General features: G+C 46.1%; 1 protein-coding gene across 1 annotated transcript in view; it reads left to right on the top strand.

Annotated features, from left to right (window-relative positions):
* Nucleotides 1-16919, top strand: part of MYCBPAP (MYCBP associated protein) — a 28495-nt gene that overhangs the window by 2066 nt on the left and 9510 nt on the right. Inside the window, exons 3-15 of the mRNA XM_072112371.1 lie at nucleotides 1187-1346; nucleotides 2223-2329; nucleotides 2552-2720; nucleotides 3747-3862; nucleotides 4026-4176; nucleotides 4265-4374; nucleotides 5290-5405; nucleotides 5475-5583; nucleotides 5829-6021; nucleotides 8709-8896; nucleotides 9996-10139; nucleotides 12539-12742; nucleotides 14809-14930. Of these exons, the coding sequence (XP_071968472.1) occupies nucleotides 1187-1346; nucleotides 2223-2329; nucleotides 2552-2720; nucleotides 3747-3862; nucleotides 4026-4176; nucleotides 4265-4374; nucleotides 5290-5405; nucleotides 5475-5583; nucleotides 5829-6021; nucleotides 8709-8896; nucleotides 9996-10139; nucleotides 12539-12742; nucleotides 14809-14930 (1889 nt within the window). The remainder of the gene's footprint in view (nucleotides 1-1186; nucleotides 1347-2222; nucleotides 2330-2551; nucleotides 2721-3746; nucleotides 3863-4025; nucleotides 4177-4264; nucleotides 4375-5289; nucleotides 5406-5474; nucleotides 5584-5828; nucleotides 6022-8708; nucleotides 8897-9995; nucleotides 10140-12538; nucleotides 12743-14808; nucleotides 14931-16919) is intronic.

Below are 16919 nucleotides of genomic sequence, written 5' to 3'. Positions count from 1 at the left end.
TGTCAGGGGGCCCCAGCATCCTCACTAAAGAGATCACTAAACACTAAAGAGATCCATATCACTTTATGTGTGTATATGCTCTATATGAGCATATGTGCATAAGTGTAGAAATGTGTGATTGTAACTTTCATGTGTGAGTATACAAATATGCATAATTTTTAAGTGAGAAGGGGGGCCCCATGCCAAAGCTTGCTATGGGGCCCTGCCACTCCTAGTTACGCCACTGATTCTAAACCTCTAAAGCTTTTTAGTCCTAAATAAAGACCCCACAAGATCAGCAAACAACTGACCAGACAACTAAAATGAAACCCCCAGACCAGGCCCCAGATATTAAATAAATCCCAGACCAGAAACCTAAAATGAATAAAACTTAAGACCAGATCCTAAAAACATAAGACTCCAGAAATAATATTTTTTTGCCCCTACACTTGTCCCCGCACCCAGTTCTAGGGAGATTCCCCTCTTGTTGTGAAATAGCACCCTGTTCTGTTAGATGTAAGAAATGTTGTAAATTTTCCCAAAAAACCTAGAAAAAAAAGTTTGTGATTTATTGATGATTTGTTAATTTTTGCTCCATTGGGTCATTGTTTAGGAAGTGCTGGATGTCAGACAGAACCGCAGGTTCCCCTTTAGGAGTAGTAACCCCCAATGTGTTGTAATTTCCTCCTCCTCTGGATCGCAGCTCTGCAGTTTTTGAATCACAAAAGTGTTTTTTATAAATAACTTGTGCTTGGTACTTATTTCCTGCTGCCCCGAGTGAGGGTGGGCTAGTGACGGAGATAGAGGCCATCTCATATACGCCATAAAATCATTCTGAGGGGGGTGACTTTTGGTGTGACTACCCTTTGCCAAATCAATTGCTCAAGAGATACAGATTTTGAAATAACTCTGCGGGGAGATTGTTCCAAACATCTTGAACGAGGCCAAGCTCTTTGGATGTAGGATTTGCACACCATGAACAGGGCTATGTGGGGGGATGTCATCACTTCCAGGACTACTTGTTCTTCTTAAAGGGTTTGTCCAGAATCAACCACAGGTAGTGTAAAAATAATAAAGCATTTCTACTTTCCTCTGTCTGGACAAGTAACCGCAGATCTCCTGTGGATGTAGGTTCTGCCTCATTATTTAATCCCAGGCAGACTGGATGATAATCTGATTATCATTTTCTTTAATGATCAACCCACAGCTTCACCCTCCGCGACGCCCGAAAGAAGAGCAGAAATCATCCGTAAGGAAACAGATCCTAATCCGGAAGCATCATGATCAGGACCAGGGTAGAAAAAGGCGACTGCTTGTGGCCCGTCCGGTGCCCCCGGAGTCTGCAGGCAAAGGTCCGGCATATTCTGGTAGGTCCCAGTGATGGTCTATTAGAGGGAGGACCCGTCCTGTCTTGCATCACACATTGGGGCTCATTTACTAAGGGTCCCACGGCGCGCATTTTGGTAGGGTTTCCCGACTTTTCGGGGACCGCGTCTGGGATTGTGTCGCACGCGATCGGATTGCGTCTCATCAGTGCCAGCTTTCACGCAAAAGAAATGGGGGGGGGCAGCCGTCAGATGATCCGACGGATTCAGACTAAGCGCGGGATTTAACATTTAAATTTGTGTCGCCTCCAATGCACTTACATGCATGGGGAAGAAGAAGGTGAACTCTGGCGGACCTGAGCGGGGAAGCGACACATGCAGGAAATCGGGCACACGATCTACGTGGATTGGGGATCACAATGCGGACGGGTAAGTAAATGTGCCCCAGTGTTCTGAATGGACACTGTGCAATGCATCATATCCCCTGTGGTGGCGCTGCAGGGAATTTGAACACTTAGGCCACATTCACACTACAGTATGGGGGACGTATATACGGCCGACGTATATATACGGCTGATATACGTCCCCCATACACTTCTATGGGTTCACGGCCCTGTACGGGAGCAGTACGGTGCAGCACACGTGCGGCACCGTACCGCTCCGTAGCCCGGGGAAAGATAGGACATGTCCTATCTTTCCCCGTATTACGGCGCCGTGCGCCATTAATTCCTATGGAGAGGGGCGGGGGTGAGCTGTGCTCACCTCCTCCTCCCCTCCCCGCGCTGCCGTGTGCCCGCCGTGATACAGTGCGGCGGGCTCACGGCAGTGTGAATTTAGCCTTACCTATAGCTCATCACTGGGGTCGGCTTTGGATATTTGCATCATAGACTAAAATAAATCCATGTCTTGTTTTTAAAGGAGTAGAAGTCCCTTTGTGTGACACGCGGGGTCAGCTCCTGCCGCACAACATCCTGGGGTCTTTACAGGAGCTGAGGCGAGAAGCCACTGCAAGAGGAGACGTACAGGTAAGTTATATGGGGTCACATACATAGGGGTGGATTTACTACCGGTGATATTGCAAGAAGATGATCATCAGGTAACACTGGATCTAAAAGCAAGGTTCTCGTAATCGGGAACCAAGTGGGCGGAGCTTTGGCTGGAGGTAATCGAGAAGATAGAATGTTTCATTCCTTGGGATTCTCTATATGTTTGATAGCTGACTGTTATTTGGGTGATCTCTGTGTTAGGTCGCTCAGCTCATACCAGACGCTCCACAGTTCGATGCTCTCGGACCATACGACGGAGAAGGACAACTCCAGCAGAAGACGGAGGCGCATCTACAGAAGCAGGACAATGCCCTGAACAACTGGACCTACCACATGGACCTGAGGAAGAGGCAGCTGGACTCCCTATCCCGTCCGTCTGAGTTTTATTTGCTTTGCTTTACTGTGACTGATCAGGTTGGGCAGCAACATTGAACAATAAAGGGGGTTGTCCAGTTTCGGTAATTTTGATACTTATGAGCCAAAATAATGAAGAAGTTATTTGTAGATGTCTCCGATCTAGTTCAGTGCCTCGTGTTATCACCGGCCTCTGTTGTCACGTCCATAGCACCTGGCACTGCCTGCATGCGCAGTCAGTATCAATTGCAGTCGATGTAACATCACTGCCATCCTCCTATAACAACAGACTCTGGCGGTGATGGGAGGTGCTGCACTGGATCGGAGACACTGACAAAGGTAAGTATAACCTGAGGCACATGGTGGAAAAATGACCAAAACCGAACAACCCCTTTAAGTGAAGGGAGAACAGACAGAGACAATACTTTAAAGGGATTTTCTAGAAATAACCCAGTTCCCTGGTTGCTTCCATTTTCCTAGAAAACCTTTAAAGGAAATCTACCAGCAATATCCATCCTGATAAACCAGGGACATTACTCATAGATCCAGGCACCGTGATAATCTTCTTATATTTGTTATCCATGGCCTCTTACTTCTAAAATCAACTTTTAAAATTATGCTAATGAGCTACAATGGCTTACCAGAGCCCCTCTGTGCTGTAGCTTCATGGAATTCTTCAGCACTTCTGTGTGAGCAGAGGGAGGGGGGAAGTTTTAAGAGAATGAAAGTGTAATGGACTGTAAAGCTACAGCATAGAGGGGCTCTGGTAATGCCCCCAGAACCCTTTTGACTCATTAGCATAATTTAAAAAATAGATTTTAGAAGGAAGGAGGCCATAGATAACAAATATAAGAAGATTTCCACAGTCATAGTGTCTTTGAGTAAGTATCCCTGGTAGATTTCCTTTAAGAAGCAGTGTGCTTGTCAGATGATCACATTCAGCAGGACAGCCGGCTAGGTGAAGGAGTTATACAGACTTTATTACAGCAATATGGTAGGGAATTGTAATGAAGGATTTACTTAATTTTTGCATTTGGGGCAGATCATCTCGGCAGACCCAGCGACCAGCTTCTAATGAATCTATCCGAAGATTTCCGCCGCGTCCAGGAGGAAAGACACTTGATAGACCGCTCTATCCCGGCTCTGGAGCATGGTAAGGTAAGTTCAGGGTCACGCTATGGACCATAGAGGAGGGACTGGGCTTTTTTTAGGGGGCTGGCTCATAAAACAATGGGATAGGTGATCAATGTCTCTACTTTGGGGGCGGGGCATGTGATCCTGTCTGTTCTGGGACAACCCCTTTGACTGTTATTTGCTACAGGGCCATCACATTGGAAGTGAATTCTGGAACCTCTCTGAAGTTATTGGAGATGACGTGACCGGCCTGACAATGACCCTCACCCAGTGCGAGCGGGGTTACCCCTCACCAATCACTCACATAGGGAAACCACCCGGCATCAGGCAGGAGACGGGTACGACAGGTCTTATCTATCAGGCGCAGTTTTCCGGTGTCCTGACTAAAAATATCCACAATTTTTGTCATTTTCTTCCCAATTTCAGGCTCCGCAGAAAGGCCCCCGTATCACTGTACGTGGGACAAAAGCTTGTACCTCCAACACCGCAAGGAGAAGCTCAGAGCGGTCATGGAGGAGCTCAACTTCACCAAACCGGTACCTAAAAATCCTCCCCCATGATGCACCTGCCGCTTATTTTTTCCATCCTGTGCACCTTTGCACCTTTTCAGTTGTAAAACTGTAGGTATCTCCTGTCGCATCACGCTGTGTAGACCTTTACGTTTCCACGTTAACAGACTACAGAAAGGAAATGTTCCGTAGTCTGGCCCCGCCTATTTTCTTTCAATACGTACAAATCATCGGGGATCGGAATGACTTGGATTCTTCTTTCGATTATTTTGTTGTAGATCAGGTATGTTTAAAAATAGAGCAACAGACTACACATGCTGTGTCTGTAGTCTGTTACTATGGAAACAGAAAGCTTTTCCCTTGAAGACATTTGAATACATTTTTTTTTTTTTTTCAAAAGTTGTTTTTTTTTCCCTTCGTTAAGATGCATTGAAATAATTACAATTTTCTGGGAAATCTGTGGATCCACCCTTCTAACAATATGTTTTTTTTACTATTCGCAGCGTTCGGCGATTTCCGTCAGCTCCATAGAGATTAATGGAGCAGAACGGTCGTGGCCATTAATCTGACGGGGCGGTGAGCGGTCGGACCCTTCGTTCTCGTGATCTGGGGGCGTCTCAGCACTAAGACCCCCTCTGATCAGCTAGTTAGGCCTTATCCCATGGGAAATCCCTTTAAGGGATAATTGTCCTTATGGGGGAAGTCCCTTTAATAATTTATCGCAGTGAAGGTTGAACAACTCACCTTAGCCTTTAAGGGAACTTTTCGGCTCCATAGAGTGTTATATTTTATTTCCTGTACATGATATGGCGGCCATCTTGCCCGAACTGCGATTAACAGCGTTCAGAGCTACGCTTTACGGCAGTCACATGGGAGAGTGTTGTTTGCTCTGCGGGGAGGACAGATCCCCATATAACCTGCATCCTGCTGTCTGTATTATAGGATATAGATGGGTTGGAAGTGATCGGGCGAGGGCGGACATTTACGTCTGTATCTGCTGAAAGTGTCCCGATTACTGAAGAACAGCAAGAGACCCCCTCAGAGGATAAAGAAAACCAGTGAGTATGGGAGTGAGGGGTGAGCGCTGATGTGTAGGAGACGTGTATTACCCAGACTTATCGTTACAGGGACCCCCTCAGCGAATTCCCAGACGTTGTTCCAGATTTCGTGCTGGGCCCCTCGTTGCTTTTCTGCGGTCAGCCGGCGGTTTGGGTGGAGAATCCGATGTCTTACAGGGTAATGTATGATATTACATCAGAAGCCTAGTATACTAGTATTTCTCAATGCGCTAACTCATAAATGGGAGCTGAGCTGCAGTAACCCAGAGTGGCCACTACACAGAGGATGGCGCTGTTCTCTCTCTGGCTTCTCTCTGATTGGTGGGACAGCCCGTCACTCTGATATTGATGACTCCTCCTAAGGTTTAGTCATTTATATATTTAGCCCTTTAAAGTGTTGTTTCTGTATCCTTATCCTCGTAGGAAAAGGTGGGAATCTCCACGCGGATTACCTTCGAAGCCCTCGCAGGGGAGAAAGCTTCTTCAGTCCTAGAGGTTGTCAACAACGGGAGTGCGGCAGTGTGGTACGAGTGGAGACGCCTGCCGCATGTCACCAGCCTAGGAAACCTCCACAAAGAGCCCCGGGTACAACATTTCTACTTCAACACCAGCGCTGGTAAGAAGACAATACATGTACTGTGACATCACTGTGTATTATCCCTGTACTGTGACATCACTGTGTATTATCCCTGTACTGTGACATCACTGTGTGTATTATCTCTGTACTGTGACATCACTGTGTGTACTATCCCTGTACTGTGACATCACTGTGTGTATTATCCCTGTACTGTGACATCACTGTGTGTATTATCCCTGTACTGTGACATCACTGTGTGTATTATCCCTGTACTGTGACATCACTGTGTATTACCCCTGTACTGTGACATCACTGTGTGTATTATCCCTGTACTGTGACATCACTGTGTGTATTATTCCTGTACTGTGACATCACTGTGTATTATCCCTGTACTGTGACATCACTGTGTGTATTATCCCTGTACTGTGACATCACTGTGTGTACTATCCCTGTACTGTGACATCACTGTGTGTATTATCCCTGTACTGTGACATCACTGTGTGTATTATCCCTGTACTGTGACATCACTGTGTGTAATATCCCTGTACTGTGACATCACTGTGTGTACTATCCCTGTACGGTGACATCACTGTATTATCCCTGTACTGTGACATCACTGTATTATCCCTGTACTGTGACATCACTTTGTGTATTGTCCCTGTACTGTGACATCACTTTGTGTATTATCCCTGTTCTGTGACATCACTGTGTGTATTATCCCTGTACTGTGACATCACTGTGTGTATTATCTCTGTACTGTGACATCACTGTGTGTATTATCCCAATACTGTGACATCACTGTGTGTATTATCCCTGTACTGTGACATCACTGTGTGTATTATCTCTGTACTGTGACATCACTGTGTGTATTATCCCTGTACTGTGACATCACTGTGTGTATTATCCCAATACTGTGACATCACTGTGTGCATTATCCCTGTACTGTGACATCACTGTGTGTATTATCTCTGTACTGTGACATCACTGTGTGTATTATCCCTGTACTGTGACATCACTGTGTGTACTATCCCTGTACTGTGACATCACTGTGTGTATTATCCCTGTACTGTGACATCACTGTGTGTATTATCCCTGTACTGTGACATCACTGTGTGTACTATCCCTGTACGGTGACATCACTGTATTATCCCTGTACTGTGACATCACTGTATTGTCCCTGTACTGTGACATCACTGTATTATCCCTGTACTGTGACATCACTTTGTGTATTGTCCCTGTACTGTGACATCACTTTGTGTATTATCCCTGTTCTGTGACATCACTGTGTGTATTATCCCTGTACTGTGACATCACTGTGTGTATTATCTCTGTACTGTGACATCACTGTGTGTATTATCCCAATACTGTGACACCACTGTGTGTATTATCCCTGTACTGTGACATCACTGTGTGTATTATCTCTGTACTGTGACATCACTGTGTGTATTATCCCTGTACTGTGACATCACTGTGTGTATTATCCCAATACTGTGACATCACTGTGTGCATTATCCCTGTACTGTGACATCACTGTGTGTATTATCTCTGTACTGTGACATCACTGTGTGTATTATCCCAATACTGTGACATCAATGTGTGTATTATCCCTGTACTGTGACATCACTGTGTGTATTATCCCAATACTGTGACATCACTGTGTGTATTATCCCTGTACTGTGACATCACTGTGTGTATTATCCCTGTACTGTGACATCACTGTGTGTATTATCCCTGTACTGTGACATCACTGTGTGTATTATCCCTGTACGGTGACATCACTGTGTGTACTATCCCTGTACGGTGACATCACTGTATTATCCCTGTACTGTGACATCACTGTGTGTATTATCCCTGTACTGTGACATCACTTTGTGTATTGTCCCTGTACTGTGACATCACTTTGTGTATTATCCCTGTACTGTGACATCACTGTGTGTATTATCTCTGTACTGTGACATCACTGTGTGTATTATCCCTGTACTGTTACATCACTGTGTGTATTATCTCTGTACTGTGACATCACTGTGTGCATTATCCCTGTACTGTGACATCACTGTGTGCATTATCCCTGTACTGTGACATCACTGTGTGTATTATCTCTGTACTGTGACATCACTGTGTGTATTATCCCTGTACTGTGACATCACTGTGTGTATTATCCCTGTACTGTGACATCGCTGTGTGTATTATCCCTGTACTGTGACATCACTGTGTGTATTATCCCTGTACTGTGACATCACTGTGTGTATTACCCTGTACTGTGACATCACTGTGTGTATTATCTCTGTACTGTGACATCACTGTGTGCATTATCCCTGTACTGTGACATCACTGTGTGTATTATCTCTGTACTGTGACATCACTGTGTGTATTATCCCTGTACTGTGACATCACTGTGTGTATTATCTCTGTACTGTGACATCACTGTGTGTATTATCCCTGTACTGTGACATCACTGTGTGTATTATCCCTGTACTGTGACATCACTGTGTGTATTATCTCTGTACTGTGACATCACTGTGTGTATTATCTCTGTACTGTGACATCACTGTGTGTATTACCCTGTACTGTGACATCGCTGTGTGTATTATCCCTGTACTGTGACATCACTGTGTGTATTACCCCTGTACTGTGACATCACTGTGTGTATTACCCCTGTACTGTGACATCACTGTGTGTATTATCCCTGTACTGTGTATACGTGTATCCATGTGTGTTGTCTCCAGGTGTGATCCTTCCAGGAGAGGCTCAGACCTTCCCCTTCCACTTCAAGTCGGTGACAGCGGGAATCTTCAGTGAGAGTTGGGAGTTCTGCACTCACCCGGTGCTCCTGGCCGGGGCGCTCATCCAGGTGTCTCTGTGGGGAATATCACTGTATGAGGACAAGACTGCGGCGCTGAGAGAGGCCCTACAGGTAGGGAGCGAACCCCAACACGAGGGTCCCTACAGGATGACAGCAAGCGGAGATCTTGCAAAGTATTTAGAAATAACACAGAAAGTTTATTGAAAAATGTCCTAACTTTATTTATCAAAACTGTCTGTATCCTGCTAATTGTCGCCCTGATATTGAATTCTTTTAATCCTAAATCCTCCTCCACTAATGTGGGTGCTGTACATTTTATGGGCGCTGTACATTGCATGGGCGCTGTACATTGCATGGGGGCTGTACATTGCATGGGCGCTGTACATTGCATGGGGGCGCTGTACATTGCATGGGCGCTGTACATTGCATGGGCGCTGTACATTGCATGGGCGCTGTACATTGCATGGGCGCTGTACATTGCATGGGGGCGCTGTACATTGCATGGGTGCGCTGTACATTGCATGGGGGCGCTGTACATTGCATGGGGGCGCTGTACATTGCATGGGGGCGCTGTACATTGCATGGGGGCGCTGTACATTGCATGGGGGCGCTGTACATTGCATGGGGGCGCTGTACATTGCATGGGGGCGCTGTACATTGCATGGGGGCGCTGTACATTGCATGGGGGCGCTGTACGCTGTACATTGCATGGGGGTGCTGTACGTTGCATGGGGGCGCTGTACGTTGCATGGGGGCGCTGTACGTTGCATGGGGGCGCTGTACGTTGCATGGGGGCGCTGTACGTTGCATGGGGGCGCTGTACGTTGCATGGGGGCGCTGTACGTTGCATGGGGGCGCTGTACGTTGCATGGGGGCGCTGTACGTTGCATGGGGGCGCTGTACGTTGCATGGGGGCGCTGTACGTTGCATGGGGGCGCTGTACGTTGCATGGGGGCGCTGTACGTTGCATGGGGGCGCTGTACGTTGCATGGGGGCGCTGTACGTTGCATGGGCGCTGTACGTTGCATGGGCGCTGTACGTTGCATGGGGGCGCTGTACATATTATGGGTGCTGTACATTGCATGGGGGCGCTGTACATATTATGGGTGCTGTACATTGCATGGGGGCGCTGTACATATTATGGGTGCTGTACATTGCATGGGTGCAGCTGTTACACTGATAACATTATGTATCATCTTATACCTGATAGAAGGAGCTGGAGTCCCGCGAGGCCTTATTCATCGCCCAGAAGACGGTTCAGGAAATTCTGGAGGGGGTCCGTAGCCCGGAGCGGCCCCAGTCCCCCGCTACACCCCTGACGGAGGAGGAGATGTTCTGCAGGGTGAACCCCAAGGTGTGTAGGATAATCTCCCAATTATTCTATCCCCTGATACATCCACCTTGCTCTCTCCCGGGTCACATTCCCTGCCACGTGAGGATTGCTGTACCCAGTGTCAGACACTAGGGGGCAGTATTACCCTGCGCTTCCATCTTATACATAGTATTGTATTCAGTGTTATCTCCTCACTGCATAACGGGTTTTATGGGTCCTGGGAAGTTCTGTCAAAGAATTTCATCACCGAATTCATCCTGATCTGCATTTACATGTATGATTTCCCCACATACAGGAATAGAAAGCCGTGTCACCAGGTATTACCCCACTAAACTACTACTCCCCTCAGGTAGGATACGAAACGTCCTTTCTAGAATTCCCTCTTTTAGCTGAAATCTCCTTCGTTTACCTATTATAAAATCTCTCCCAAAGTCAAATAAATATGACTCTTCTCATCCCATTTTTTACATGAGAGGAGTCAAGTTTAGTGGTTGCAGGAGGAGGGTCACTTCAGACGCCTCTATCTTCTGTTCTATAGCACTTATAAACATGTTACTGGTGTTATATTAAAGATAAGAATCTCATCTTTCAGACTTATGGCTTTGTGATACAGTCAACTGGACATAGCTGGAAATGTGAGCTGCAGATAAAGATCCAGTTCCGCCTATTTTGTTACTGCCTGTATGTCCAGTTCTATCACAGTCACTGACTGTAAGCTGGGTGGGTTTTGAAAGATGAGATTTTTATCTTTAATATGACAAAAAAGCTTGTTTCTAGGTGCTATACAACTAAAGATACTGGATTCTTAAGTGACGCTTCCCCTGCAATTGTTAAACCTTACTCCTCTCATGTGCAAATGAGGTGAGACGAGTCATATTTGCCTCGATATGGAGGAGATTTTTTTTTTTTAGGTAAATGGGTGATATTTCACATGAAAGAGAGAATTCTAGGAAGGACATTTCTTACCCTACCTGAGGGGGCTGCTAGTTTAGTGAGGTAAAACCTGGTGACAGGTTCTCTTTAAGCTCTTTAAATGAAATTGTTGGGTAGTTTGGGACCAGGAACCAGGACTATTATAAAGTCCCAAAAAGGGGATAAGCAGGGATAAAGTGACTGGAGTCTGTTATAGAGGCCCTCAGGCACTTCAGTATTGCTCCCTGTGAAGTCAGTACAATGTGCCTCATTGTGCATGACCTGTATATGGTCCGTGAAGTCATCTGTGCCAACTCTCACTCTGGCTCTAGAGCTTTAATCATATTACATAGAAGTCTATGGAGAGTGGAGGGGGCGGAGAGAACAGCTGCTAAAAGTAAGTTTCTATCTCGCCCTTAGTGCTTTAGTCTTTTCAGTGCAGGTCCCTACTTCTCTATCATTTTTCTATATTATACTTATTATGCATCTAAATAATAGAAGAAAGATAAAGGCACATAAAGAGGCTGCTGGAGCTACTAGTAAGTTTCTATCTCGCCACAAGTGCTTAATCCACTTCAGTACAGGTCCTTGCTTCTCTGTAATATGTCATTCTGATGATCCTTTTGAGTAAGAGAGGTAAGACACAGGCACATACAGAGAATGCCGGAGCTACTAGTAAGTTTCTATCTCACCCTAAGTGCTTTAGCCACTTCAGTATAGGTCAGTACCTCTATATAATTTTTGTATATAATTCTGGCAATGTTTCTGAGTAGGAGAAGAAAAACACAGACCCATAAAGAGGTCGTTGGAGCTACTAGTAAGTTTCTATCTCGCCCCATGTGCTTTATTCTCATAAGTACAGGTAGTGGCGTAACTAGAAGCTGTTGGGCTCCAGTGCAAAGTCTGTGCCAGGCCCCCGAATATTACGTACGGTTTATAGTAATAGTCTTCTCATATGGGAAAGTGACACCATAAGGGCCCCCTAAACCTCTTGGGCCCAGGTGTGATCGCAACCTCTGCACCCCCTCAAGTTACGCGCCTGAGTACAGGTCACTCCTCCTTGTGTTGTCCTATATGAACCTGCTAATGATTCCAAGGGAGAGTTATGGGGCAGATTCTCCTCCTACCCTTTAAATGCAGTGAATGGGAGACTTCTGTAATCCTTAGACAACTGAGGAACCTGCAGAGGGGAAAACTGCTAAATAATGCAGATCACATCCAACTTATTCATATGTATTCACACCGGATTAGTGATTTATGCAAAGTTTGATGAAAGATGAATTTAGGCTGTACAAATGCAGTGCTATCTAGAGGTGGTATCAGGGCACTGGGAAGGGAAATATTATTCTATTCTTACTGGAGACCATTATACGCCTTGTAATAAGTAAAGGTAAGTGGCAGGCGGTGCAGTACTCTGCAGCTCCCCCCCCCCCCCCCCCCGTTGTTAGGTATATAGTGTTGTGTATACTTGTGCTCAGCGCTCACCATCGCCCCCTTCCCTCATACAGTTACATTACAGACATGAGGCCGTCCAGGATCTGCATCAGCTGTGGCGCCAGTACGTCTCCCCCGATGTCCAGGATGGCGTCAGCTTATCGGAGGAGCTTCTGGGACACGTTGTGCAAAACTCTCATAGTGAAGAAAGCGATGAGCTAAAAGAAGAAGAGAAGCTGGAGCGTGTCTGGGACTTATCAGTGACGGAGCTGAAGCAGGTGAGATCTCTGTGTGAATAGAGACCTAGGGAGATTGCAGCTTTTCTCTCTTGTTAAAACTCTAAAGGACCTGTTAGGGGGGCTAGCTTTACACTGCAGCACTGATCGCCTACTACATATGCAGGGGGAGGGGCGACAAGGCGCCCTTACACCTTACACGGGTGCACAGAAACGCAGCCTTATGTAGGTCCAATCACATCAAACTGCACCCGTTGCACAAGAGGGGATTATTTGCATCATATACAAATATGATGCAAGGAGTCGCTGTCTGCCAGCCAGAACAGTAACAGTTCCTACAGTACCGGCGGCATTGCAGACACGGACTCCTTGCATCATATTTCTGTATGATGCAAGGACTCCCACCCCATGCAATGAGTTCAGTCCTTGGGATCAGGCTAGCATACGGGTCCCAGTGTTCAGCATGTGTGAACCCTGCATGTGCATGTGCATTTGTTGTCATTAGTTACAAGGGAGTAACAGATCTATTACACAAGTATATAACGGGTCGCAATCCTGGACATCCCCTTTTAGCTTTAGCTAGGATTTTTTTTTATGTTGTTTTTTGGGGTTTCTTTTTAAACTCCATACGGTTGGAGAAAACCTCCAAAAACATAGAGAATCCATGCAGATGGTCCCTGTGTGAATCAAGCTCTAGTGCTTGGCACAGCGCCATGCTGCACGTTCCGGAGGAATATATTGTCTATACATCCTATATACATCCCAGCGTCAAAACCTGCAGTTTATACAGGGAACATCTCCAGATAACGGCAAGTCCCCTACACAAGAGATATAGCAATCCTTAGTCTATATCAGTGTGCAGAAAGGGGTGGAGCGTAGCAGTCTACAGCACAGGAGGAGGCACTGCTGCAGCCAGTTATCTTACAGCCAGACACAGGACATGGAGAGAAGGGGAAGGCTCCTGCTGCAGCCAGTTATCTTACAGCCAGACACAGGACAGGGAGAGAAGGGGAGGGCTCCTGCTGCAGCCAGTTATCTTACAGCCAGACACAGGACAGGGAGAGAAGGGGAGGGCTCCTGCTGCAGCCAGTTATCTTACAGCCTGAGGGTACATACACACGCGGTATGCCCACCGTGCGGGCATACCACCGTGTGCTCGAGTGGAGGAGGAGGTGACCCCTCCTCCCTCCATAGAGAATAGCGGGACGCGGCCGTACACTCGCCGAAAGATAGAGCATGCTCTATCTTTTTGCGGTGTGCGGCTCGGATCGGTGCCACACATGTGTGGCACCGTATCTGCGCCGTGCCGCTATTGCCGTCTATGGGGACGTACATGTGGCCACATGTACGTCCCAGCAGACGGCCATGTGAATAAGCCCTTACACAGAACAGGAAGAGAAGGGGAGGGCTCCTGCAGAAGCCAGTTATCTTACAGCCAGACACAGGACAGGGAGAGAAGGGGAAGGCTCCTGCTGCAGCCAGTTATCTTACAGCCAGACACAGGACAGGGAGAGAAGGGGAAGGCTCCTGCTGCAGCCAGTTATCTTACAGCCAGACACAGGACAGGGAGAGAAGGGGAAGGCTCCTGCTGCAGCCAGTTATCTTACAGCCAGATACAGGACAGGGAGAGAAGGGGAAGGCTCCTGCTGCAGCCAGTTATCTTACAGCCAGACACAGGACAGACAGTGATGAGGACGATAACCAGATACCGGGGATGGGAAGGAGGGGGAAGTTCCTGCTGCAGCCAGTTGTCTTATAGCCAGAAAATGGCACTGAGGAGTAGGGGGAGGCTACTGCCAGATAAGGGGCAGTGATGAAGAGGAATGTGGACCTCGCTGAAACGCTGGGATACATAGAGAAGTCTATTCTATACTTGATGATAAAAATATATGATTGCTGCTCATATGTAAATTATTACCGGGGTGGTCCGATTAAACACTGGGTCTTGCAGCAAGAAGACATGAAAGAGCTTCTTTTATTTCCCATTAAAACAAAGCTACTTTTGGGTACTGTAAGTTTTGGTAAGAGATTGTTGACTGCTGGACGTCCCTATATCCCTTGTATTTTGCCCAGTTTACTGACTTTAAGAATTTCCATTTTTATTTCAGGTGGCGATTACTATTCCTGCCGATGAAGCGCGAGAATCTTTCTTACTTCAGCTAAATAAGTGTATCAGTGCCCTGAACGCACCAGTCCAGGACGCGCCCATAGACCTGTTACATCAGGCCGGGTGAGGATTCTGTGTCTGTGAAATCCTTGGGTTTCCTGAGAATTTATTTTACTCGAGGGAAGAGACAAATCTGGAAATGACAGAAAACCCGCTGTCAGTGACACGGGATCCGCTCTGCCAGCTGGCAGCCTTCCCGGCTTCTTCCTCTCCAATTATAATAAAAATTGGGCTGATGTTTCGGTGACTACTGAATAAAAACCACACCCTCTTAAAGGGTTAATACAGTCTGTATAGGAAAGTGTTATAAGATGATAAATTGCTAGACTAGCCCCATGGCTCCTTCATTGGGGTCCCAAAAATCAGAAGCCTGCCAGTCATAAGCTGATGGCAAATTCTTGGAATAGCCCTCATGTGATGTGTCCTATAAAATGTATATACAGGCGGTCAACTACTTAAGGACACCCGACTTACAGATGACCCCTAATTACAGACAGACCCCTCTGCCCACTATGACCTCTGGTGAAGTCTCTGGATGTTACTATAGTCCCAGGCTGCAATGATCAGCTGTAAGGTGTCTGTAATGAAGCTTTATTGATAATCCTTGGTCCCACTACAGCAAAAAATTTTGATAATCCAATTGTCACTGGGATCAAAAATTTTTTTGTCTGGATCTACAATTATAAAATATTCAGTTCCGACTTACATACAAACTCAACTTAAGTACACACTCAAGGAACCTATCCTGTACGTAACCCGGGGACTGCCTGTACTGTACATTGCTTGGGACTGTAGAAGTTCCCCTATATAGACTGAGCTGTTCCTGGAAGAACTAGATAAAATAGGGAAATTTATGGGGACTTGTGGCCCGATGTTCTTATTGCGGTTGAAACGGTCGGACCAGTGTTCACACATTTATCAACAACCCTGTTCCTAGAGAATAAATCTCTTAAAAGGAAACTGAAAGATAAACTAACCCACACTAACTAAACATATCTTTGAAAACTGCGATTATACAGTAGTAAAACTATCCCTATATTGTTCCGCTCCATGCCTGTCAAGTTCTACAGTCCGCCTGTAAAGCTGACTTATCATCTATGCATATTCATGTTCTCCAAACTCCGCTTCGCCTCTAGCTTCCCGATTGACAAGGGGTGTACTTTCTCCTCGGATGTGCTATATCATTCACAACTCAGGAATGAGAGAGATGCTGCCTGTGTGTGTCAGATTTGCCGAAAACAAAATCGGCTCCCTCATTCCCACCTCCCTCAGGAATTCTCTTCAGTGAGTCACACAGCCAGGGTCTCTCTCATTCCTGAGGGAAGGCGGAATGAGCTGGAGGTGTGGCTGAGCAGGAAGGATATAAATATACGGAACTCGGCTCGCAGGATAAACAATAATCGGACTTACATGGGGTCATTTGCATAGATGATGAGTCAGCTTTATGAACTGTGGAACTTTACAGGCATGGGGAGGAACCATATAGGGATAGTTGTACTGATGTATAATAGATATGTTAAGATTGTGTGGGTTATCTTAACTGACAGGTTCCCTTTCACGAACACACTCCCTTTTTAAAGTGCGCTTTTAAACATGCAGAATTAAGATTTCAGACTAAAATTTTAAAAATCCACTAAAATCTATAAAGTTTTGCTCTTTCAATCAAGTTACACACTCCACTTAGTACAGAGAAGAGGAAGATTGGGTTACTATAGACCTTTACTTTCTCCTGGCCGAAACCCCAAGAGATAACGGAAGCTGTGCGTAGAGCCTCCCTGTACTCTCTACAGGGGAGAGTTGATATGACTGTGAGAATTTGGTCTTATTATCGAGCACTTAGGCTGGAATCCCACACCTCTCCTGTGTGAATCCATCTTAAAAGGGTATTCCCACTTTGGCAAATTAATGTTTGTATGATGAAAAATAATACACGTTTCCAATATACTTTCTGTATCAATTCTTCACGGTTTTCTAGATCTCTGCTTGCTGTCATTCTATAGGAAGCTTCTATGTTTACTTCCAGTGGACAGAAATCTGACCATGGTCACACCA

The sequence above is a fragment of the Engystomops pustulosus genome, chromosome 6 (genome assembly GCF_040894005.1).
Source record: "Engystomops pustulosus chromosome 6, aEngPut4.maternal, whole genome shotgun sequence".
Taxonomy (NCBI): Eukaryota; Metazoa; Chordata; class Amphibia; order Anura; family Leptodactylidae; genus Engystomops; species Engystomops pustulosus.
The sequence above is the reverse complement of the archived record's forward strand: the minus strand, read 5'-3'. Positions and strand labels throughout refer to the sequence as shown.